Raw genomic sequence first — 24673 nt, forward strand, 5'->3', positions numbered from 1 at the left:
TTTCTTGTGTGCACTTCCGGTCCCAACCGGCCTCATGCTTGAGGTTGGCCTGAGACAGGAGCCTGCACCGGAAGACACCTCACGCTGAAGGTCTGCAGCTAGATCGTCTTGGACTGAGACCTACAGGACAGAGGAAACTACAACAAAACACAGGGAGCAACAGAAAACCACCACAACCCAGAAACACAAGTTAACAAAGAACAGAAATATCTAAAACCTGGACTCTGAAGACTGAAGTCCTTTTTTTCCATGTACAAGAACTTTCTCACTGCTTTTCCAGGTGACACAGTGGCATTCAGACCTGGCATTTCTTTTAGAGCCGCGATCCAACCAATCGACACCGTCCAAAAAGAGACTGCAAGACGCATGAATCAGCGTTTAAAGCAGCTTTAAAGTTCACGTCAAACGTCTGAGTGGGACTGTTGCCAGCGCTCAGTGAAGGCTGAGCAGCAGCAGAAAGCCTTCGCAGGACATCATAAACATGTTCACTGTAGATTTGCATGGCGCTCAAGTGAGAAAAAAAAATCAAAAATCACATGTACAATTGATGAAACTGAAGACTGCAGAGTCACGGTTTCTGGTTTTGGTAGGAAAAAGATGTTTGCAGATGTGATGGATGGTGGATGTGCTTGGAAAAAGGAGTGAGTCCTCATATCCACGTCTCAGGAAATGACAGATGATTGGACTGCAAAGACAATTCCCGGTGAAGCTGCCATAAAACAGCCATAAAAACATCACTTTGCGCCGACAAGCTACCCAGTACAAATATAGAATAGAGGGATGAGAGGGGAGGAGTGTGGCTGTCAGGAGGAAAAATGGTCGAGAGCCAAAATAACCTCTGAAGACGCTGCGGCGGCGGCTGCAGTGTCTTCAGCTGCTCGGGGACGAGGGAGGAGACTGTGGAGTCGTGACCTCCGAGCTTCAGGAGGAAAGGAAAGAGCACGGCGACTTTATTGGAGTTTCAAGGAGAGAGACGGACAAGCTTCAGAAATGGGTTTTGTCCTGCGTCCTCTGGGCACAAGGAAAGCTCTCTGATCAAAGTCTGCAGAATATCATTTTTTTTTGTGCTGTGGGGAGTTCAGGAGAAGTATTGCAAAAAGAAAAAAAAAATACAAAAGGGTAAAGTACAATGGTAAGACGCACAAAAGAGGCCACAGGCAAAGCAGAGAAAAGTCAAATCTGATTGGTTTATGCTTTCTGCAGCGTTGTCCTTCAGACTGCTCTTTAACAAGACAAAAATATAAGCATCTGCAAAAAGTAATGATGAGAGTTATGTTTATTTTTCCTCAAAATTAATTGAAAAACAAAATGATTTCAGGTCTTACCATTGATAAAACAACGTTTTTTAAAATCTGTTCCTGTTGTCATTCAAATAAAAGTCGTTGAGAAGTTCCCATGTAAAACCTTTGCTCTTGAAAATAACCCTTAAACTGTCAAGTCAAATCATGTGGGTGGGGAAACACAGAAGAAACAGAAATCTGATTGGCTCTTGATGACCAGAGGTTGTGAAAAGTTCAGGGACCGACTTGAAGTGACATCAGCTGACTCGATGACGGTGTTGCTGCAGGTGTGAAAGCACAGCTGGACTGATTCAGTTCCCTGCTTTGGGGGATTCATGGATAAAAAGTCTTTTGTTGTTTTGTTTTGTTCTCCGAGTCTCATATGAGCGGGGGGACATCGGGGTCGTCCACAAACCCTTCAGAGAAGTTCTGGTCTGCAGGGGGTGGCGGCGTCCTGGGCGTCTCCAGCGGCCCCTCCTTGGCGCCCGCCCGCGGCACGATGTTGGCCAGGTCGATTAGCCTGCTGGGCTCCACCTCCAGCCTCTCACGGCCACGACGTCCTCTGCAGAGTGAAAACGATGACGAACAAACAAAATTAGACAAACGGACAGCCTTTGTCAAGTGCTATCGACAAACCGTATGCAGAGACACCGGGACAGTTTAACTTCATCACACACATTCCCTGTTACCCTGTTTTCTCCGGGGATCATTAAAGTTTTTCTAATCAACATGAAGATCGTCAAAGTGACTTAGAGGTGAAATCGCAAAGGGCTAACAGAATCCAAATCACTTTAATCTCCACGTACGGTGCATTCATTGTGATTCATCTTGGTGATACTGGTGCAGAAACTTATTGACATCTTCGAAAGTTTCAAGATTTAATAACACAGCTCAAGGACAGCGGGACCTAATATATGGTGCACAGGGATCCTGCACGACATGCAGTGAACCCGAGACTATAAATATGACCGTCCATGTATGCATTCAGTGACTGTGAAGTGATGAATTACCACGTGCTGTGCATGTTTCATATCTTGGAAGGACATAAATTGTCTTTGGGTTCCCTTTGGAAGCTGCATGCACTGTCATGAATATCTGATGAAAGCACACTGCAAAAAATGCAGAGCTCAGCAGGTAGTTTTACTTCACATCAAAAAATCTCACAGTTACTGGAAATGGCCATTGAAATGAGACGGTTTCACTGATGCAGCATACTCCAGGTTTTTAAGGTATTTCCTTGAAAACAGTGGCCCTATATTTGCATTTGGCTAAAGTGTGCTTCATGTAACTACAATGTCCAGGGTTCAAATTCAGATAGCGTAGACTTCTGACATTGTCCATGGACAGTTATTCAATGTTCCCACGTGCCTTTGGGCCTCACATCCAACGAGTTGTCAATGACTTTCAGGGTCTTCTTTGGAGAATTTCAAGAACTTAAATTTCGGGTGAAGTACATGGTGAAGACAAGGGCTGGAGTGTCGACTCCTGATTTCCAGTGTCGACTCAGAGTCGTCCTCTCAGTACGACGGATCGACTCTTCCATTCCCGACTGCAAAATGTTCCCAGTGCATTTCTAAGAGAATGTGTCTTGTGCTGTTGCCATATTTCAATTCCCAGAGTTCAACTCTTAAACTTTCAGGGGGGCAGCCCTGGTGAATCCTTCTGTTTGAGTCTGCAGGGTTTCCCCACAAAGTATTCCAGAAAATAAACTAAGCTCAGATGAAATCACTCCATATGGATATTTTTTGCAGTCCAGGTCTGCTCCTGAAGACAGGGACACCCGCAGATTCATCTCCTGGGGGGATGATGTTCCATTACACCAGACAATCATTTACCATTAAAGCAAATTGATTGCACTCCTCTGAAGCAGCGCCTCCATCCCACAAAAATGAGGTCATTCCATTCACCAATTAATCAATTAATATTAACGAAAACCCGAGGCTCCTGGCCATAAAATAAGACGAAGGGTGTAGCAAATGACTTTATAAAGATCTCTGGGGTTTTCTCGGTTCGTATTGTGTGTGTGTATATTTGAGTGATACCATTCATGGTATATAACAGCGTGATACTCCAAGGTTACACAAATGTTACCATATCAGATCCACTTATCACTAACAAATGCATTGGGCATTCAGCTGGTGGTGGAGCCAAGTTTTGAAATGACAACATAAAAAGATTGATTTTTTTTTGCTGTTTGACAAGCGTGTTAACGTCAAGTTAAATACTGCCTTTACAAATTAAATTTAGCCCTAATTAAATAAGCCAAACAGAGTAATTATCCGGAGCGTGAGCCAGCCTCACAAGGCTCCGCTTGAAGCTCGCAGCTCTCTGCCAGAGAAAGGAAATCATTTGCATTTGAATGAGTGAAACACTCAGTAAACAGAAATATGGAGAAGCCATTTGCTGTAATAGCAAAGTACAGTGAATGTGTGAGACTATGTCTTGGTAACACTGCTGCAAAGGCTTATCAGCAAGGTGCTGTGCAGCGTTTCACACTGTGCCCTGGCTCGCAGCGTGCAGGACCACCGTGACCTCCTGCACGGCTCACAAGGACACTGCAGCACACAACGAGGCCGGCACAAGTTCAAATGTGTACATCCCACATTGTGTATGTGTACGCCAGCGGCCCTGCAGCAGAGAGACCAAAGAGCCTATAGATGTCCAACAATCTGTTTATGCTGCACTGCATTACAAAGTCCTCTGGCTTTACCAGCTGCAAAACAAACAGCTGCTCATCTACGTCTGGAGAGCAGAAACATGGGTAGCATTTTTTTGTTAGCTTAGCATAAAGACTTGAAGTCTGTGGGAGTCATTAGCTGGGCTTTGTCAAAGTGAAAAAATAAAGCTAAAAAAGGGGATTTTGTCCAAAACATTGGAGTAGATCATAAAGTTTCATCTGTATCAGACACGAAACAGGTTTCTTCTTACCTTACATGTTTCAGCGGTAAGCTTCCACCTTCATCAGAGGTGTCACTAGGTGGTGTGTGACGTGTCTTTATCAGCTGATGTTACACGTAGAAACATGTAAGGTAAGAAGAAACCTGTTTCGTGTCTGATACAGATGAAACTTTATGATCTATATAAAGTGTAGACACTATGAATCTTCATGGACTAAAACATTGGAGTATTCCTTTAAAGCCGAAGTCGGCAGCTTTGCCCCAAACTGTTTTAATTCTGAAGTCTTCATTACCCACAAACCAGTGCAGTCAGTAAACGAAATGTCTTCTTCATGGCTGGTCGGGGTGAAGGTGCTGAAGACAGGCCTGAGCCACTGCATCGTCGCACGGGAAAACACAGGTGGCTGGTCCTGCACTCGCTAATTACACAGCGAACAAAAAGAAGCTGTTCTGTAGGGGAACAGAGCTCAGCTGACACTAATGAACCTGAGTGTGGACAGGCAGGCACAGACTTATAACACCGCAGGAAGAGTGCAGGAGGAAGCATTCACCTCTGCCTCTTCTTTTTCTGTATTTTGAATCACAATCCTTCTGAATGCTGGCTTTCTTTTTCACTTGAAGCATCATCAACTTCTCTTAGAAACGTCTTGGTTTATTGCCCCAGACTGCCAGCTGCCGTGCTCTGTCGATTCAGTTGCTTTCCCCAGCAACCAATCAATCAATCAATCGATGTGGATCACATCACTACTGGTGTGCCATCATGTTAATGTCACCACAGACACTGGATTAACTTAAAAATTCAGAGATTTACTTGACAGTGACAGGCTGAGTCAGACATGCGTGAACCCGTTTGGCAGAGGCTTGAATGTAATGGACGTTCATTTATATGTTAAAGTTCCACACTGAAGCTTTAATCGATCTTTATTCTATTGATTATATTGATCTTAAAAGGCGCCAGTCGATCATACAGGCTCACACCTGCATAGATCTTTATGTATCATCCCATCTCCATCTCCTTCATCTTCATCTTCATCATGCTCTTTTCTCCTCCATGGATACTGGGTCCCTACCAGTCGATATTTAAAATAAATAAATAAATAAATAAAAATCTGAAGCAGATGGTTGGATTTGCCGACGTTGCGGTTCGCCCCCCGGCTGAAGAGCTTCAGCTGTTTAGGAGACACTTCTGGATTTCACCCCTTCAGTTTCACATCATCACTTCCTGTGTGGAGAAGATTTCCCCTCTGGTTTAATTTGGGCAAGCAGGGAGAATCAGCGCTCCTCTCTGCTCCAGACACATGTTGTGATGATGAGGATGATGATGATGATGATGATGATGGTGTGACTGGGGCTGTATGGAGCGAGCAGTCAGATCAGGCTTAGTGTCCACTGGACGATCCTGGACAGCATCATCAGGAATGGAGTGAAGGCCTGGTCTGGCAGCCTGATAGTGCAGTGAAAAGCAAGTGTGCCAGTGTGCACAAAATGGCAATGAAGAGAAGGAGAAGAGAAGAAGAAGATGAATATGAACTTTTGCCATCGGTGAGAAATTCGTATTAATATCACCTGATGTGCAATGAACTCACATGCAATAGATACATAAGCACTTTGAATTCCAATCAGTGGACATTTTCTACAAGTGGACTGCCGTTAAATAATGTTAACCTGCTGCTCAGCACTGCATTATGGGTAGGGGTACTGCCTTTTGATTGACATCGTAATCATATATGAACACATGAATGTCTCTTTCATGTGAAGCAGCTGAATGTAGCGCTGAGACAGATTCCAATAAAGATTCTTCTACAACAGCTGTGAAGTCTGTCATTTCTCCTGCAGACTGCTCTGGTATTACCCAGCTCCTTCATATCCACACACACACACACACACACACACACACACACACACACACACGCTCTCGGAGCTGCTGATGTACTTGTTCTCTGTGTTTTCCGTCAAGCTCTTTCAGACAAACAAAGGATCAAATCCATAACTGTGCCTGCTTCCTCCTGACTGATGCTCAGTCTTTTCATAACCTTTTCTGAAATTTGATTTCATATTCCTCCTTTGTTGGCTATGGGAGATAAATCAATGAGGAAAAACAGATTTCGATGCAAAAGCAGCTTGCCGTTCGATTGGATGGATCATTAGTGCGCTAACGCAGACGGGACGTGACCTTTGAACTGTTGACAATATGAAGCGTCTTTCTCGGTTCCCCCACCCTGAAGCATTGCACAGTGGCATTAGCCTATGGAGTGGGCACGGCCAATATTAATGAAAAGGGCTGGTTTTCCAGGAAGAGTGGCAATTACAATTTAATCTCCCAGCGCAGCAGCTGGCAATAACTGCAGCAGCAGGATGGAGGAGGAGCGCCCCTCGTCACTTCATTACACCGCGCGTTCTGCACTGTGTTTATTGAGAGGGGAATAAGGCTGGTGGAGGGAATATTAGCACGCCGGCGGTAATGTCTGCAGCCACTGGAGTGTCGCCTCGCTGTTCACTCAGCATCAGTGAGGCGAGAAAATGATCGCTGCTGCTAGAGGAAATTTAAATAACAGCATAAATTAGACCATTTTCCTTCTGAAATAGCAAAAAAAAAAAAAAAGCGTGGTGCCTATTTTTAGACTCATGAATGATACGGTATCCAAACAGGGTTTTTATCAGTGCAACCTGCAAGAGCTATTACCAAAGCAGGGATGACGTGGAGCTGAAAGTGAAATTCAGCCCTGAGCAACAGCGCAGCATGAAACAAACAGGAAATTGTGTCTCGGAGAATCCTGCGGTAAAGGATGGGCCCGGCTCGGGTTCTGTCGTTACCGGGGAGGAACCAGCAGCAGGAGTGAAGCCTCGTGTGAGGTCATCGCTCTCTGCTCGCTGAGCGGGAGCTAATTGAGTTGTAATTGGAACGAAGCCGCGGTAACAGCATCACAGAGTTCTGCTTAGCTTCTGTACCTGCCAGGGATCCTCAGGGGGATTCGTTTTTTTTTCAGCGGTGTCGCGGCTCCGCTGCGCCGCCCCGATCTTAATCCCATCTGCTTACGCTCAGATGAGAAGCAGACAGAAGCAGTTAGAGGGGCTCAGAGAGGGCAGGCGAGCGGGAGGCGTCCATCAGCAGCCGGTTTGTTCGTTTTCTTTCACGATACTGAACCCCCGGCCTGCCGTGGAGCTCCTGGCTGTCACAGGACATACAACTTTCTGATGAAACGTGTCTCTGAGGGCCGAGCCAGCACACGAGCTCCTATTCAGCCTGCATGTTGCACTCTTAAAGAAAGAGACAGTACCAAAGGATGCTGAGTTACATCGTCCTCTGCCTTCGTCATAACCGCATCATCTCTCCCCTCTGCTTGTTCAGAACTAGGAAAGCCCAGTGCATCCTGGGAATCTTAGGGAAATAGTCAAGTCAAGTTTATTTCATCCATAAAAATGGAAATTACAGTGCTTGTACCCACCGTCATGCCCACAAAATACCTTAATTAAGAGTAAATAATACATGCATGCCTATAGTTACAGGCAATTATGACAAGTCGTCATTCTAAGGAGGTGAATACAGTCTCAGCTGCTGCCTCCCTGCATTATTTTCAAACTGTAGCAGCTGCAGTTTGTACAGAGAGTGAATAGCTTTTACAAAGTAAAGGTGCATTACGCAGAATAACAGACGGCTGAGTTAAGTGAGGACCGTTTAGACTCAACTGACAAAAAACCATGGAATAAGCACGTCATTTATCAGTGAATCAGCTGGTGGTGAGAACCGTGTAGAGTCAACCATCAAATTAAGTGTTTCTACTATGTTTTGTGTCAGTCCAGTTTAGATGGTTCTCACTTAACCCTTTGAGTCCCAGGAGCCAATGACCAGGCTTTTAATTTGAAAGGTTTTATTTCACTCTCTCAACTCTCTTCGTTTCCTTTTATTGTAATTTTTTGAGGGGAATTTAGTACAATTTTTTTTGTTAATCAGTATTTTGTGTTAAATTTCTTGGAATAACAACAGCAATAAAAAATTATTATCATGTTTTTGTTTTTTGAGGGCGTAACTTTGTGGTACCTTTATGGCCATTTAATTCTCAGCATATAATTATAATAACCTTCAGCCGTGGTCCACCTTTACCCACGGGTACCCGGCTGCCCCTGAACCCACTGCTGCCAGCCCTGCCCATCCCCCTGAAGAGTCAGCTAGCCTAAATTGCACTTGTGGAAATGATGAGACGCAAATTTGTTTTACATTTTTGGGTGGATTTAAAGTAAACCACGACCAAACCCACATGAGGAGCAGCCTGGAGCACCAACCCAGGCCATGAGGCTTATTTCATGACTTCCAGCTCATAACTGGATGATAAATACCAGCATCTTCCATCATGATACTGCTGTCTGACTTCAACAGTGACAGAGGATTTGTGGGAAATGTGGTCAATTTTCCCAGTTCCTCACTGACTCACATATGAAAAAAACTGCCAAGATACAGAAAACTATGCAAAGTGAATTTGCTTGGGTTTCAAAGGGCTAATCAACCTTTGGAAATTTTGCACAGTGCACTTTCAACAAACCTCTTCACGTCTTCTCTCATCATTTCTTTACAGAATACTGACTGCCTGAGACTTCAAGTCTTTACGCTAAGCTAACACCAAATGGTGATGGTCAGAGGTGAAAATGGTATCAAACATCTTGTCTCAGGCTGAGTAAGTCAATGAAAGGGGATTTTGTCCATAACATTGGAATATCCCTTTAATGTAGAATTACAGTTGCTCTGAGGTCACAGTAATATTTAGTTCCATCTTCTGTCTGCGTGCTGAGGATAGAACCACTGCATTGTTAGACTGCTAGTTGCTTGTAATGCTGATGATCTATCAATTGAGCTTTAATCTGCTGCTGCTCTTCTTCAGGGTTTCTGCAGATGAGAGCGTCAGCTTATTGTCCGTAATGTCACTGCAGATGTAACGCAAAAAGTGGGCGGTGTGTTCCTCTGTTCATTAAAGTTGCCTGTGACTGACAGCGTTATGGGGGAGCTAAATGAATCCATGATATTCCACAGCGAGGAGGAGGAGGAGGAGGAGGAGGAGGGGGGCTTGAAGATTAACGACACCTCGGAGCCCGCTCTAAGTTTAGCCGCAGCAACCGTCTTGGTAACAGGCAGGTAAACCTGATCGTCAGCATTTCCCTACGCGAGATGGATGGAGCCATTAGTCCAAGGCTCTTCTAATAACACACTCGCTGGTTAGGAAGTCCAAAACGGCTCCCTGTAATGGGTCACTCAAGGCAAAGGCCCGCGGTCATCATATCTCAGAGGTAATGAGGTCTCCGAATTGTCAACAGAGGAATAAAGCCAGTGCCATTCACACCTTATTATCAGAATGAGGAAATATTATAATGAGAGCGCTGGAGGAACACGACTGATAACTGCGGATGGTGCACTATTGATAAAGCCATTTGTCTCCAAGTTTGTGGCTGGATGGATGCAGAGGTCACGGTGTGTGTGTGTGTGTGTGTGTGTGTGTGTGTGTGATGGGGGGGTCAGGGGTTGGAGATGGTTTAAACAAGGACTAATCAACTTTGTCCTGAGGGACACCATCGCCACATATCCTCATAACCGAGCTGTGCATCTTCCTGCCGTCGCTGCAGAGCCTCTCAGAGTCACTGCTGTCTGGGTAATTTAGCGAATGATTCAAAATAAAATCCACATGTGGTTAGAGAAGCCGTCCTGTAACCAAAAGGCCACAGGATTGATCTCTGCAACAGCCGATCACTACTGTAATACCTTATTTTCTTACCCTTTGTCATTTATTTTTTTAAAGTCAGTCATTTTATTTTCACTTCTTTCAGTGTTTGCAGCACTTGACTCTATTTGAAATCCCCTCCCTTCCAGAGAAAACATTTAGTGTGAGAAGTTGGGAGCACTGTGTTTCCATTGCCAGTGAATGGGAATCCGTTATTTGTCACTTGTATTTTATCGTTTCTCATTTTTCCTCTGCAAAGGATCTAGTTTGAGCTCTAGTGATGCATGGATCAGCTTTGATGTCATCCAAATCTGTGCGCGCACATAAATCATCCACCCATCTCTCACATGAATGAAATTTCGCCGAGTGCGCCAACATAGGCAGAGCCACCGCTGCCCCCTGCAACCCATCCACTATTAATCACAAAGTTAATTTTTATGACCCGAACTGCCAGATCCGCAGATTTAACTGCAAGCCACGTCACTACTGTGCTCTCCTGCTTTTAGAATAAAAGCACTCAACAATTTTTAATTCAACTGCATTTTAATCACCGACTTTTTTCTGCCACTGAAGCAGAGTATTTATATTTATGTATATTTCCAAAAAGGTGACATTCTTCCATTTCAGTCTCCTTCCCACACTGACTGAACCTGTTCAGTGTAAGTCACCTTCAGTAAAGGTAATCCAGTTAACTTAAACACAATAACACAAAGGTTTGCTTTGCGCCTGACCCTGTCGTGACCTGCGAACTTTCAAAAACACAACATATCATCTCACGAGCCTGCGGACTTCAGATAACACTCCATCTTCCATTTCATAACACACTTCACACCTCGCCTCCTGTCATCAGCCAGCTCCATTTCAAACCCCATCATGGCTCTCGCTCCCAAAACCATTTCTATCTTTGCCAGAAGCTGAATTCAGGACGTGTGGTTGAGCCCGGAGGTCAGAGGTCGGCCCTAATCACATCCTAACGGTGTAATAACTCAGCGGCCCGCAGCGCCACTCACCTGTCACCTTGCCACAGCGCAGAACCGCTTAGCATTTTTATCAAATGTTTAATTTGAGCGTACAGGATTGCTGTGCTGCGTTTGATGGGGCCAGCTGAAGGACAGGCAGCGGCTCGCGGTCGTAAAACGGTAATGATGACAGTCAGGTGACGAGCGAACCTCCAGGCAAGGAGAGAGAGCAGACCTCCAACCAACAGCATTCAGGACGCTGCCGTGCATCTGACCAGGGAAACTAAGGGGCTGGAGCCGGCACGGGCCTTTGGTTCACAGCAAGTCAGGTCATTTCTGGGTGGTTCACATCGCCATGGCAACGGTCATAGTTTTACACTGGTGTCACAAAGCTGCAGGAGAGTTCGTTTACGTCCAGAGAAGTGATGCACGGCTCTCAGAAACATGATCTGTTTTCACACGAAAATAAATAAAAGAACAGTGAAAATAATTTTGTGGCTCTTGTTTCTAATTTAAAAAGTGTAGTAATAATAATAATAACATAGATACCCGTGAGAGCTGTCTCAATTCAGAAAAAAAAAAAAAAAATTCAAATTAATAAGCAAAATATAGACGAGAGACAAATTAAAGAGTAATCCACCTGGAGGGACGGAGCTCCGTTCCTCCAGAAGATTTTTCCTCACTGGGTGTTTTGTTGCCGGTGGTGCAGAGTCCTGAATCTCCCACAGGTTTTTTTAAGACAGAATTTCAAGATATTTAAACCCGTTTTTGGGATAAATAATCTCTTTCTCATACAGCAGCATTTCAGGTGAGTGCAAAGGTAGATCCTGTGCAGGGGGAGCATTAAGGTGGGAGCATGGATGTTATTAACTCGATGGTTCTGTGTAACTGGTCTATGTTTTTGTAAGTATTGTTAAGTGTCCCTTGGGTGGTGCTGTAATCAATCCACCCAATACTATTTCTCACTGCTGGTAAGTAACATGTAAGTACGAAGTTACTGTACAAGGAGAACATAGAAACACATGGATGAATGAAATTAGATCAGATGTTGTATGTTGAAATTAAGAAACCTCAGATTTAAGGCTGTGAAGTGACTCTGAAGGCCTGATATTAAGACTTTTTAAGACTTTTTAATGTAATGAGGCTTTATGCCCTGCAGCCCTGCTATAATATGTCATGATATAATATATTAATTTAATAACAATAATAATTCAATATAAAATCCCTCTCAGTGTGCAGGATCTTTTGGAGGAATGGAGCTCCTTCCCTCCAGGAGACCAGGAGGCACTTCAGCACCTCAATGACACACTTCATGTTGGGTTTTACCGGTACGGGATGTTGGTTAGATTGTGGAACAGATACTGATAATCGTGCAGCAAAGAAAAAAAAAAACGCAGTAATTGTGAATTTAGCCTGAAGGTCAGCAGTCTGAACACGGCCCGACCTCCAGCCCCTCCATACGAGCCGCAGCCGTCCCAAAAGACGAGGCCGCTGTCGGCAGAGCGGCCCGGACCAAGGTTATCTGCAGCCGGGCCGCGGTCATTAGCAGGCGGATCGCTGCATCATCGACACGGCCGATATAATGAATCATTTGAGCGTTTAATATACAACAGGCATGTGTAATTAGGACGACGGGGACCGGAGCAGCCGGGAGCGTCGGAGAGGCTCCTTCTCAATTCAAGGCCAAACAAGCGGCAGGGCCACAGCTGATTTAGAGGCAGACAGGAAACTTGGCTGGGTCCAAGACGTTCCAGGCTCATAATTACCTGTGAAAAATCCACAGCCAGAACACAGAACACACACACACCACAGTCACACCGGTGTGGATTTGGCTCGGCAGCGATTTAGAAATACACGATCAAGAGGGGAACTGACTTTTCTGATTTTTTTCCTGCTTTTCCTCACCTGTCCGTTCATCACAGCCACACGCTATCAAGCTATAACTAGATGCCGTGCACAGGCCTTATTTATTCATTATTTATTTATTTATTTATGTATTTTTAATCTTTGTTATCTGATTGTATTTTAGTATCCAGGTTTTTAAACTTTTTGTATTCTTGTTTTAAACCAATGTTCCCTTCGTCATTTTGTGTTTTAGGAAATTCGAGTGTTTATTGGTGGAGCCTTGATCTATGCAGCACTTTATCACCATGGTTTCTGGTTATTATGTTTGTTTGATGCTATGCTTGGATGTGTATGTGTGTTTGGACAACTCACTGCAGGACAAATCTACCTACGAGTACGAATAAAGTAACCTGAACCTGAACCTGAACACGCTCATCAGCTGGGGGAGTATCTTTACCTCTCCTTTTCCTCGGGCCTGATGTTGTCTTGACGTGCTTTGGGTGGACGTGGGCCGCTCTGCGTCGCTTTGATTTCACCTTCAGCCTAACAGACAAACGGAATCAGAGGAACACAAAATATGAAAGAATGTTAGTTGTAAAAAAAACAAAAAAAAAAACATGTTACGTCTACTTTCTGCAAACAGCTTCCGGAAATTCCTCCCTGAACGGAGCCGTGTGTGTTGGTGTGGTGGTGCAGGGTGGATCTGCAGCCGTACGGAGGATTAACAGCACCAGGCTGAGGTCTGACTCTGCAGCAACACCACCTGCCTGCCTTTATAGGCGCTATAAAGACTTCCTTCATTAAATTTCAGAGGGCAAATGTTCTTCTCCACGTTGACACAAACATAAACAATCGCCAAAAACAGCCCAAAGTAACAGCAGTGATTATTTTAGCATGGCTAATGAGATTCCTCATAACTTCTCCCTTCCAAAGAGAATTCTCCGAGTTTGCTATCAGTGCCACAGGCCTTTCATTTCATATTTCACTAACAAAATATGAGACGCAGTCATGAAAAAACAGCATCGTGCTCAGCTCAGCCCTTCAGTGGGTAAATAAACAAATATCTTAGAATCAAAATAAAGATAAAAAATATATATAGAGAGAGAGAGAGACGCATTAAATAATCACAGAAAAAGCCCCGTGCTAACTGGCGACCTGCTCGACCAACCTGACACCTTTTCTGCAACTACAAAGAATTACCTCAGTCATTAATAACATATTAACAAATACAAACACATCAAGAATATTTGATTTGCACAACGTAGTTTGATGATGCCTCAGTGACCCCTTGCCCTTGTGTTGTGGCCATCTGCACATTTGAGCACGTAAATGATGACGTATTGTACCTTTAAAAGAAGCTGCTGATTTTTTTCGGCAGCATATCTCAGCGGCAGCAGGATGAGGAGATAACAACAGCAGGACTCATCAGTCTGGCTGAATAATAAAGCGCCGAGGCGACGCTGTGCATGAGGAAGCAGCCTGAGAGCACACAGCGCTGAATTATGGGTAAAGCGGCGCGAGCTGGGCGAGACGCGACATTTTGTTATGACCAACTTGATCTTTGTTTATCTGAGATGAATTATTGATTGCTGTGTAATGGGGACGCTCACAGCCGGGGCCTCGCTGATTCCTTGACGTGTGGCCCCTTGGCCTCCAACGGCACGGAGCGGCGTTCACCGGGAACACACACGCTGCTGCATCAGACAGACACACACAGCACCACACCTGCCCTCTTTACCCGTCTCACTAACTATCTATATTTTACTGTTGCTTGTAGCCACCGCAGCTACTGAGTCCCACTGTAAAGCAATGGGACCGTTCAGACACTCATGGAGGTGCAGGCGAGCCTCGATGGATCAGTATACGCCTCGTTTTTGTTTCTCTGGTCTCCATCTTTCTGAGATCTCATCGCTGTGCTGTTGGTGCACCACACCTCCCAGAGATCACCTGTCAATCAAACAGTGAGCGAATGGCACTTGGATTTCCCGTTGATGGAGTTTGAGTTTCTCTTTTCTTTCTTCTGTTTATTAAAAAACCAAAACTACTTCAGATCTTTTGTAGCACAGAGGAAATATGCTTCTCAAACACTCGGTATGTAGTGATAGTGTATGTTTATGAGTTGTAGAACATAATAAATTATCTTGAAGGAGTAGATGTTTACCAGTAAGCTTGACTCCAATAATTTAACAATATGTTAAATAATTGAACAATATGTTAAATTATTTTTTGTTTTAAAAATTTAAATTACTTATCAAACAGACCTAACAATTCAACTACCAGTGAATGAGCAGGAGTATGCCTGTGATAACATAGATTGAATATGAAAAATAGGCCGGAGTGATACCTCTTCTCTGAATAGACAAGCTAAGACAGCGTGCTGCTGTTAGCCAGGGAAAATAGATTGGAGTGGCAACTCTTCGCTTTATTACACAATCTATGTCAGTGCGCTGCTGTAGCTGGAAAGTTTCTGTGCCTTTTGAACTCGTGGTGCCGGTGCAGGTGTTGTAATGTTTTTTTCTTGGTGGTGCAGGTGCAGGTGAAACCACTGGAGGGGTTGTGCCACCCAGATTTGATCTCACGGGGCGCCAACCAGCTCCGCGCTGCGCCCTTCTCAGCGCTGCGGTGGCCGAGGTCTGCGCCGAGCACGCACTATGTGAAAGCCCCTTAACGTTACGGAGCATGCGGGAAAGTCCCTTTCGTGAGCTCTCGCGTTGTTTAGAGATGAAAACTGTAAAGCCTCAGGCAACCGACTCATAGTCTCGCGATATCCGATCCACAACTCTACAATCGATTCATCTAAGGATTCATGGCTGATTCGTATCGATTGAGGAGTCTGCTACCGATACAGCCGTATCTCTCGCCTGTAAAATCGGTTATCCGGTTGTATCGGTTTTTTGTTCCCAACCCTACTTCCTGTGCAGGTACCAAACCCCCAGCCTGTATCTGACATTGCTCGCTCTTTCACTTCATAGGTTGTCATACAGTGAACTATATAGGCAATGACTGAACAAAGTTTCAGACACAAGAGGAAGAGCCTGTGCTTCAAGTAAAAGAAAATTTTAAAAAAAAACAAAAAAAAAAAACATGGCAGGTATTCGTGTGACGCACTCGGACACACCCAGCATCTCCCAAACAAACCACAACTTCTTTTTCAATGTAAAGGTCAGTTTCTCTTCAGATCAGATTTCCCCAGCAGTGGATCAGTAAAGTGACACTCCTCCTGTCTTCTTACAAGTAAATTGTGGAAAAAGTAATCGTGCTTTTTTGTCAAAGTAAGCGCTCAGCCAGCACGGCTCCTTTCAGTGGAAAAACGTGCATTAACTTAATGCCTGTTGCAGCATCACAAATGCTAAATAAACACAACACACACTCCTCAACTGGAGATGCAGAACTAAATCTGCTTTAAATCCTCAACTCAAGTTGTTCACACTCACTTCAGGAAACCTCACAGAAATCCATATAATAATATAATATATAATATTACACATGAACTGCTGTCATCCTGCAGAAACAGCTCGTATTCCTTGGCAAGACATGATCAAAGTGCATTTTGTTGCACATCAGCCCAATGGAGTGACATCATTTGTTGACTAATAACTTGTGGTGCATCTTGGGTATTTTATTGGAGGGATATATAGTGAATAAAATGTATCGTTAAGAATTTGGACACAACAGCAAAATAAAAAAAAGAAAAAAAGAAAAAACAGCGTAAGTGTTTCCGTCAGCAAATGGAAAAGCTTTATGAACTGGAAATAAGTTGGACGGCGGCTGCGTTCGAGCAGGCACACACATATTTATTGATATGAAAATGTCACGGATTATTACTCTAAAGAAATAAATGAAAGCTGCTTTGCCATGAATGATGATGAGCATTCAGCGGCGGCGGCTGTAAAGAGGCTAACCGCACACTGAGCTGCAGGAAATCCATACGCATGCAGCCGCCGTGCCACACGACACCGAGCACAGCAGCTGTCTTCATGCAGCCATGCACGCCTCCATGTCCATATTTCAACATAAAGCATGATCTGAAGTCATTGTGCTGACGGCAGACGACGCAGCGGTGACGCGCTGGGTTTAAATTCAGGTCACTGCTGCTTTTCGGCTTCGATTTCCAGTTGAATGGTGTCGATATCACTCATGTTTTTTGGAATTAGAGCTCTTTATCAGCAAAACCTGGGAAAAAACATTGAAACTATTGGATTCCTTACAGTACTTACAGTAGTAAATAATATGCAAGTGTGACGTAAATAGCCTACTTTCCCTGTAAGTGACTGACACTTAGATTACAAGATGCAAGTGGGACCTGTTCACATTCTAAAATACAAACACAAATAAAATACATCTTGAAATGCAATTAAAGGCATAAAAAGCCCGGTGGTGATTTACTCCAGTGTTTGTGCGCATTACAAATAAATGACACTTCACAGCACATGCAATATGTTTAGCGATCAGTCGGTCCAAAATCCCAGAAAATGATTTTCAGAGTGGATAAAAAGGTTCAAACCTATTAATCATCAGGCAAACAAAGCAGGTAGAGGAGCGAGTGGGTGTCACATTTTTCAGGCGGTCGATATCTCATTTTGGAAGGAAACTTTTCATCCTTCACATAATCAGACACTGAGTGGTAAGTTTGTGAATAAGGAGCAAACTTCATACCTACATTTATTAAATATGACGCTGGTGTTGAGTTTTTGAGCAGCGTGTTGCCTGGACTGAAATCTGAAGGACATTCACAGACATTATATCCCGCGTTTATGTATTTTGATGTATTTTTGATAGATGCTCCATGTTTTTTTGCACTTGGCTTTCTGGTTTGACCATGTCTCACAGCTTCAGCAATGCAATACACCCCAACTAAATACATGTGCTGATGCAATTTCTTATTATAGGCCAAAGCGGCACACACAGTTTAGCCGTCTCTCATTCAAGTTTATGACAAAAGCAAAACAAAAAACGTGGACCGTATTTTCCTGTTAACACTTTCCTTTCATATCTTTTTATGCAACATGAAAATATTTTTTTTTAAATTGTTTTTAGAATAGTTAGAATATAAACCCAACTGGACTGAAAGCTACTCTACAAAATAACACACTAAAGCTAAAAATGTTAAAATTCTGCTATAAAAACACTATTTCAAAGGCAGGAAATCATCACAGCAGCTACAATAAATATTTTCTGTGGCTGATACTGTAGTTTTCTGGCTTTAGAATGAATGAGTGTCAATCAGCAGAGCAGCCATTCACCACCATTCATTTTATATCGAGAAAACTGTGATGGTTAAACACATTTTGAGGGCTTTGAAATTATGATCACATGATCTCTGTGTTGTTGTATTCAGTGCTACTCCTGAAATCATATTTTTGTGGTGGTGTTTTAACACTGGAGGTGAGTTGTAGTTTGGGTCAAGATTGCATTATCAGTCTTGGCATTTTGCTATCTAGCTGTTTAAGTGTCAAAGAGGAAGAAAATGATGACATTTCCTTCTGTCCTGTGTTTGAGCAGCTTGTTACTGTGCAGGGCAGCGGGGCCTCACAGCTAATTCATGCTTCTCTTGAGGGTCTGCAGTGTCACGGCGCTCAGAGTGCGCTGCGTCTCCGCGGGCATCAGTCACTTCATGATTCCTGAGCCTGAGCCGTTGCCATAGTGACACAGCACCGTTCACATCCGGGATTACTTTGAGAGCAGCCGTCCAGCCAATCACTGCAACGCGGAGTTTCTAAATCCCAGAGGAGTCTGAGGACTCGGTGCTCAGAGATGCATCGTCACACACAAGGCCGTTATGTAATAACCCCGCTGACGCTGCGTGGACCGCACAGACCACAACAAGCATGACTAAGGATGGTCCGTCCGTCCATCCATTCAACAATATCCTCCAGGGCAACAACTCTCAAAATCTATCAGGCAGATTCAATTCAAATTCAGTGAACACGTTAATGCTCCCCAGAAGATGAACCATATTCATTTTGCCAGTTTTTTTTTTCAACTTTGCCCACAAGATGATTTTAATAACTCTATCACCTTTACTGTAGTGCATACTGACATGAAATATGGAAAGCTCATCCATGCTCCCCAGAGGATGAACCCTTGTGACTTTTCCTCTAGCGCCACCATCAGACTGAAATGTACAAACCCCATTTGCCCACTACTTGAATTCCCCCACCATACACCAAGACACTTGTTTGTATACTAATTTGTTCTTTTGTTTTTTTCAGTATTGTTTAAAATCAGTAATTTGCTTTTCTTTAATGCATCCAATGTGAAGTCCATTTGAAAGAACAGGTTTAGCATCAGAAAGTGACAAACTATGTTTCCATCCGGTGAACAGAGGAATCTGCTGTCACTTTGTGAGTCGCCTTTATTTGGTCATTTCTCATTTGTGCACTTCAAAGGATCTAGTTTGAACTCTCATCTTTTTAGAATCACATGGAAAAACATCATATGGAGCGCTGGTGTCTTGTCTGAAAAACATACCCCTACATTTTAAATCACAAACTCTTTACTGCCACTGAATCATATTCTTAGGCCAGGAAACTCACAGTACTTGCACTTGAGCAGGACACTGTAGTACTCTGTCCTCCCCTGGCGAGTAAACGTACCTTGGGCATGGTGACGAGCAGGTGGCCGGTGGTTTGGGACCTCTTGGCTGTCGAGCTGTCAGGCTTCACTTCGGCAGGCACGACCAGCTGAAATATCTGCGGTGTAAATTATTCACAAGTTTAATTAGCAAGATTAATGCTCCGATCTGGCACCGACACTGTCCCAGTGTGTCAAATGACTTTAATCATTAGTGGGCCTTTTTATAGGTCCACTTTCCAGAAGGACTTAGGAGAGTTACCAGAATAGCTCAGAGAGAGAACACTGGCGATCAATCAGTGGAACGAAATTGTATGGAAGCAGATTTTGCTTGGATGGAATAATACTTCATAGTTTTCAAACTACTTTTATTTAACGCAGAAGGAAACGAGTGGAGTCACTGTTGCAGAAGGTAGAGAGTAAAGAAAAGGCGCTGCTGGCTCGCTGCTGTCAGAGTTACATGTGGCTGAGCCGCCAGGAGACTTGATATATGCTGCACGCCAACAACTCCTCCAATCGATCCCCCCGGCTCCTCTAAATGAGTTCATATTAAGAAGGAATTTTAAAGGCCTCTGCCATGCCCGAGTTGATGTATCACTGCATAAATCACCACCCGGTCCAATCAGGCTGACCCTTGGCATAAAACAGCCATCCATAAACACGCTAACAGGGTGGAGTGGAGTCGTGACGCACAGGAGGGCTGGCAAGCGCACAGCGGCGAGGACTGAGGGATTCCAAAACTGCCCAGTGTTTCTGATTTGTTTGCTGAGGGGTGAAAAAGGCAACGCAAACGACAAAGCAGAATTGCTCTTACAGGATTTACGGCTGACCAAACAGCTGTTTAATCAGGCTTAAAGGTCGCTCTGGCCTGTCTGTGGGAGATTAAAAGCCCCAACACGTTTCCTCCATGGAGCTGAGGAAACCTGCAGATAACCTCGGAGCCACGCCTCCCCGTGCAGAAAGGTCAGTTATACTCCAGCTGACGTCTAACAGGCTGGAAAATCACCGCCGCACAAACACTCGTCCGCTTTTACTGCGACTGACGAGTTTGTCGACTCTGCCCGTCGCTTCGGGCAGGAAACACTCATCGTTCATAGGCCCTATTTTGTTCTGAACATCTAGTTTCTAGTTCAGTGGTTTCAAAGTGGGGATCGGGGACCCCCGGGGGTCCTTGAGGGGCTTCCAGAGTGTTGTTGGGGAAATGAGGAAAAGTTTGAGTTCACAGTCATTTAACCCTTTCATGCATGAATTATGAAAGCCTGAGTCCAGATTTTTTTTCTTTTTTCTTCAGGACTGGTATTACCATGTCATTCTACTAGTATTAACATGTTTTCAGCAACAAGAGCTGACAGTCTCTGCATAAACCTCAATTTGGGGGAGCAGCAGAGAGCACTCTAACAGCTGATATGCAATTCCACCATAGAAACCAATGCATTTAGGAGAAAATGACTTTTAAACAGCTGTTCACTGCAGTGGCCGCTATGCACCAAAGGGTTAATTCACTGTAAACTGTAAACAATGCAAAGAATGTATGAGGGATCATTTTAACATTTTTTTTTCCAGCCTGGTTTCATCTCACCACGATTTTTCAAGTCTGACATGGTTATGACATTGAAACAACAAACTCTCAACCTGTGCAAATTCACTTGATTTCTTTCAAATACATGGGGATAAAAATGATTTGCAAATTAGAAAAAAAATTACTGGAACATTAGTGAAAAAATGGTATTAAAATAACTACAAAAAATAACCATAACATTAGCTTGAGAAATTAAACAATTAAAAATACAAGAATTACATGAATTACCAGAACACAACAGTAAAATAATATTAAAATTATATATTTAAATGTCATATCCATAATGTCAGTTTGTGGGTAGAAGTCTTTCAAAAGCATTTAATACTTAACACAATCCAGAATATCTCTTGATATAAGCTTGCGGCTTGTTGAATGTCAGCTTCCACCACATGGAAAGCTCCTGATCCAGCTGAATAATTAAAAGCGTCCCTTATTTTTGGGCGTTAACCGTCACTAAGACTTGAAGGCGGAGGAGCTGCTCTCCTGCCCTGGACGGCTGCCAGCTTGTAAAAAGCCAAAAGTTCACAGCTGGAAAAAGACTTTGCAGCAGATGTGATGAATTCTGTCCATAAATGTTAAAGAGTTGGGGCGTGGTGTGTGAGGATTCAGCACTTTCTGACAGGCTTTTATTTGCAGTAACTGCTCTAAATCTGACGTGCATCCTCCAGTCTCGCTCATCCCCCTCATCACCTCGGCAGCTAACGGCGGCCTCATGAATCCAAAGCAGCCGATCATATGATTCACTCGACAATGTTGACACTTCAGCCTCTTCAGGAGGCCGTTAATAACAGCCAGGAAGCTGCGAGATACAAGAGGGACACCGCGCTCGCACTTCAGAAACTGAGAGAAACGGTGGAGGAACAGAAAAGGGCGGCGTTCACCTCACAGGTTTGACCACCTGCTGTTTGGTCTCATGTGGAAACAAAAAGATGAAGATCTTTCAACATTTTAGTGCTTCATTTTTATGTGCAAGAACAAGACATGAGAGATGTCATGTTTATTCTGACCTGCTGAACAGTGAACGGGACGGCAGGCCGAGGGAGGCACAGGGGAAAACTGCCTTGTTGCACCTCACAAGTTAAAGCACCAGCTAAATATTGCCTGTGTGCCTCTGCTCAGAGTGTGTGTGTGTGTGTGTGTGTGTGTGTGTGTGTGTGAGCAGTGTGTGGGTCTGGCAGAGAGCCCGCTGCTGCCTTGCAGTCTGCAGGACAAACTCCTGGACTTGTCAGCATCATCAACACTCACAGCAACAGTGAGAATCCCTGCCTGCATGCCATATTTCTGCAGGCCCTGAGAACCCACATACACCCCTGCAATAAAGAGTAATATCATGATAACTCCACAAAATACATGCAATATCATGAAAGAAATCAACATAAATTGATATCAAATATTTCCATAATGGAAAAAGTTGCTGTCCGAGCTGTAAAACTCAGTCAGTAAAGTCAATAAAGCTTTAAGACCCGTGTGTCAAAATCAAATCATGAATAACAGCTTTCCAGTCAAAGCCAACTGATGCAGCTCCAAGACTGTTTAGGCCCCAGTCTGCACACACACACCATTTTACAACAGGCCACAAGAACACATGTGGACTGCAGGCTTTGTGGCCCAAACTGCATGGGATCAGCAGAAGGTGGGCGTGTCTGCAAAGGGGAGAGCCGTGGCTGCCCAGAGAACCCATTTTCATTCTGGAAACTGAATCATAGCAAAGCCGAAGCCGACGCTGACAGAACGGCGTACCTTTCCTTTGACGGTGACTCGGACATACGTCGGCTGAACGTCCACGTCCATCAGGGAGGTGTCCAAGTGTCTGTGAGAGGGATTATGGGAAAGCGCAGGTCAGTTTATATGAAGACGAGTGGACACACCATCTGACCTCCCTGCTTCTTCCATGAGTGGATGCAGGTGAAAACTGTGATCTGTTATGGATTCCACCTGAATCCACTGGAGTCGTGAAGGTGATTTTCAGAGGCGCAGAGATTTAACTTTTACAGAAAAGCCTTGTTAACCTCATAAAGCAGCTCAAGTTGTAGCTCTACATCAGGTTTGACATCTCACATGCAAACATTAAACTGCTGGTTAATTGCAGCTGTAAAGCCTCGTGGTAGTTTTGATTCACAAGAAAAGAAATCAATCCAGTGTATGAGTGGTGCTGATGTCATTTGTTAAAATGAGTTCAATCCTCAAAGAAAATGAACAGCTTTGTAACTGAATTTTAATCTAAATTTTCATAAATTTAGATGAAGAGGCTGATTACAAGTAGCGTGTAGAAACTGTTTTCATTAAAGGCAGGATGTGAGATTAACTCTAAATTGATTATTCTAAATTGGGCTATTTTAGATTTGGGCTCAACGGTCCCACCTGTACACAGCCAGGTCCAAGACAACGCTGTTGTTCTCCAAATCCTCCGTCAGAGAGAAGGGCAGCCTGGAGACACACAGAGGAAAAGCTCATTAATGAGATATAACACTTCCCATTTAAATATAAACCAAATATTGTCAATTTGCTGTGAAGCACACCGAAAAATCCAGTTTGCATTCGTCTTTGGACTCTTACAGCGTTGAACTGTGATACCTGAACCAACAATGGCAGGAAGTAACATCATAGAAGAACCCCCAGGTGTCAGAGGAGGATGATGGGATCAGGTGTGGCATTATCAATAAACTGAAAAGTCACATGACCCAGTGTTTGTAACAGAGGAGTTCAGTGTGGTTTCAGTTTAAGTTTCTGTTTTGGTCCAACCACAGTGCAAATCTTTAGGCACTTTAGAAACACACACATCAAAGAAAACGGGCCTTAACATTACCATCATGCTTATTTCTGTTTTAGAGTGAAATCTGACTAAATTTGACTCTGTGATTTCCTGTTTTCTTTAACGGCGGTGGCCATTGCTTGGAGCCATGCTAAATAAATTCAAATATCCAAATATAATAAGATGAAGAAGATGAAGAGGATGATGAAGAATAAGAATAAGAATAATAAGAAGAACCTATCTAATGGAATAAGAATAATAACTTAACTAATAAGACTAGTAATAATAACATTTATAAAACACTTTTGAAAAAACAACTCTGATGGACAGATGCTCTGGAAAGCAAAACATTTCCTTGGGGACTATTTTCCCTGGCGGAGGAGGAGGAGGAGGAGGGAGCATTTCAATTTGAAAAAGTTCTGAAAAGCCAACAGTGCTGCTGCTTTTAGGAAAACTCATGTGGAGGACTTTATTCCGCTGATGGAAAACTGGAGTGAAGAAAGTGTGAAGGCTCTGAAAGTTCATGTTCATATCGTAGTGGAATGAATGGAAACCAGCGGCTGGAGGAAAGGGAGGAGGAGTGATGTGGCAGCTCTGAAACCCCACTGCTCGCTCTGGGAGGAGAGCAGAGGAACGTTCTGGAGAGGAACCTCTGGACGTGCAGATTCGGTGGGATGGTTCAAAAGACCACGGGCAGATAAAAGTGGAGTTGATGCGGTCGCAGAAAGTCAACACTGATTGGCGTGTGATGTGATGTGATGTGGCGTGATCTGAAGCCTCAATACTGCAGATGTCAGATTCTTGGGCATCCGGCCAGTTCATTAAGTTAACAGCTTTGTAATATTACTTCAACAACATACAGTTTAAGTGCCGACCTTAAACCTGAAGACTTTACAAGCGGCTGGACAAAGGCCGGTAATAATGGAAGCGTTACTGAGGCACTTTGCCCTGTTGTCAGCTGTGACACGGTGAAGCACAGCGGCCCGTCCCAGCGCTGATGGAAAGCGATCCATCACACACACGGCGTGCGTACGGTGACCCGAGTGTGTCCGCAGCTCCGATTACAAATGAAATCAGACACGT

At 43.9% G+C, this 24673-nt stretch overlaps 1 protein-coding gene across 1 annotated transcript in view; it reads right to left on the bottom strand.

The window, feature by feature from the left end:
• Positions 1-1517: 1517 nt before the first annotated feature.
• The window catches only part of dnaaf11 (dynein axonemal assembly factor 11), a 42935-nt gene continuing 19779 nt past the window's right edge, over positions 1518-24673 (bottom strand). The window contains exons 8-14 of the mRNA XM_030075154.1: positions 23200-23265; positions 22579-22648; positions 19283-19378; positions 13178-13229; positions 11519-11554; positions 6337-6365; positions 1518-1823 (exon numbers count right to left, since the gene is read on the bottom strand). Of these exons, the coding sequence (XP_029931014.1) occupies positions 1659-1823; positions 6337-6365; positions 11519-11554; positions 13178-13229; positions 19283-19378; positions 22579-22648; positions 23200-23265 (514 nt within the window). The 3' untranslated portion in view covers positions 1518-1658. The remainder of the gene's footprint in view (positions 1824-6336; positions 6366-11518; positions 11555-13177; positions 13230-19282; positions 19379-22578; positions 22649-23199; positions 23266-24673) is intronic.

This window comes from Myripristis murdjan, chromosome 17, assembly GCF_902150065.1.
Source record: "Myripristis murdjan chromosome 17, fMyrMur1.1, whole genome shotgun sequence".
In the NCBI taxonomy this organism is placed as follows: domain Eukaryota; kingdom Metazoa; phylum Chordata; class Actinopteri; order Holocentriformes; family Holocentridae; genus Myripristis; species Myripristis murdjan.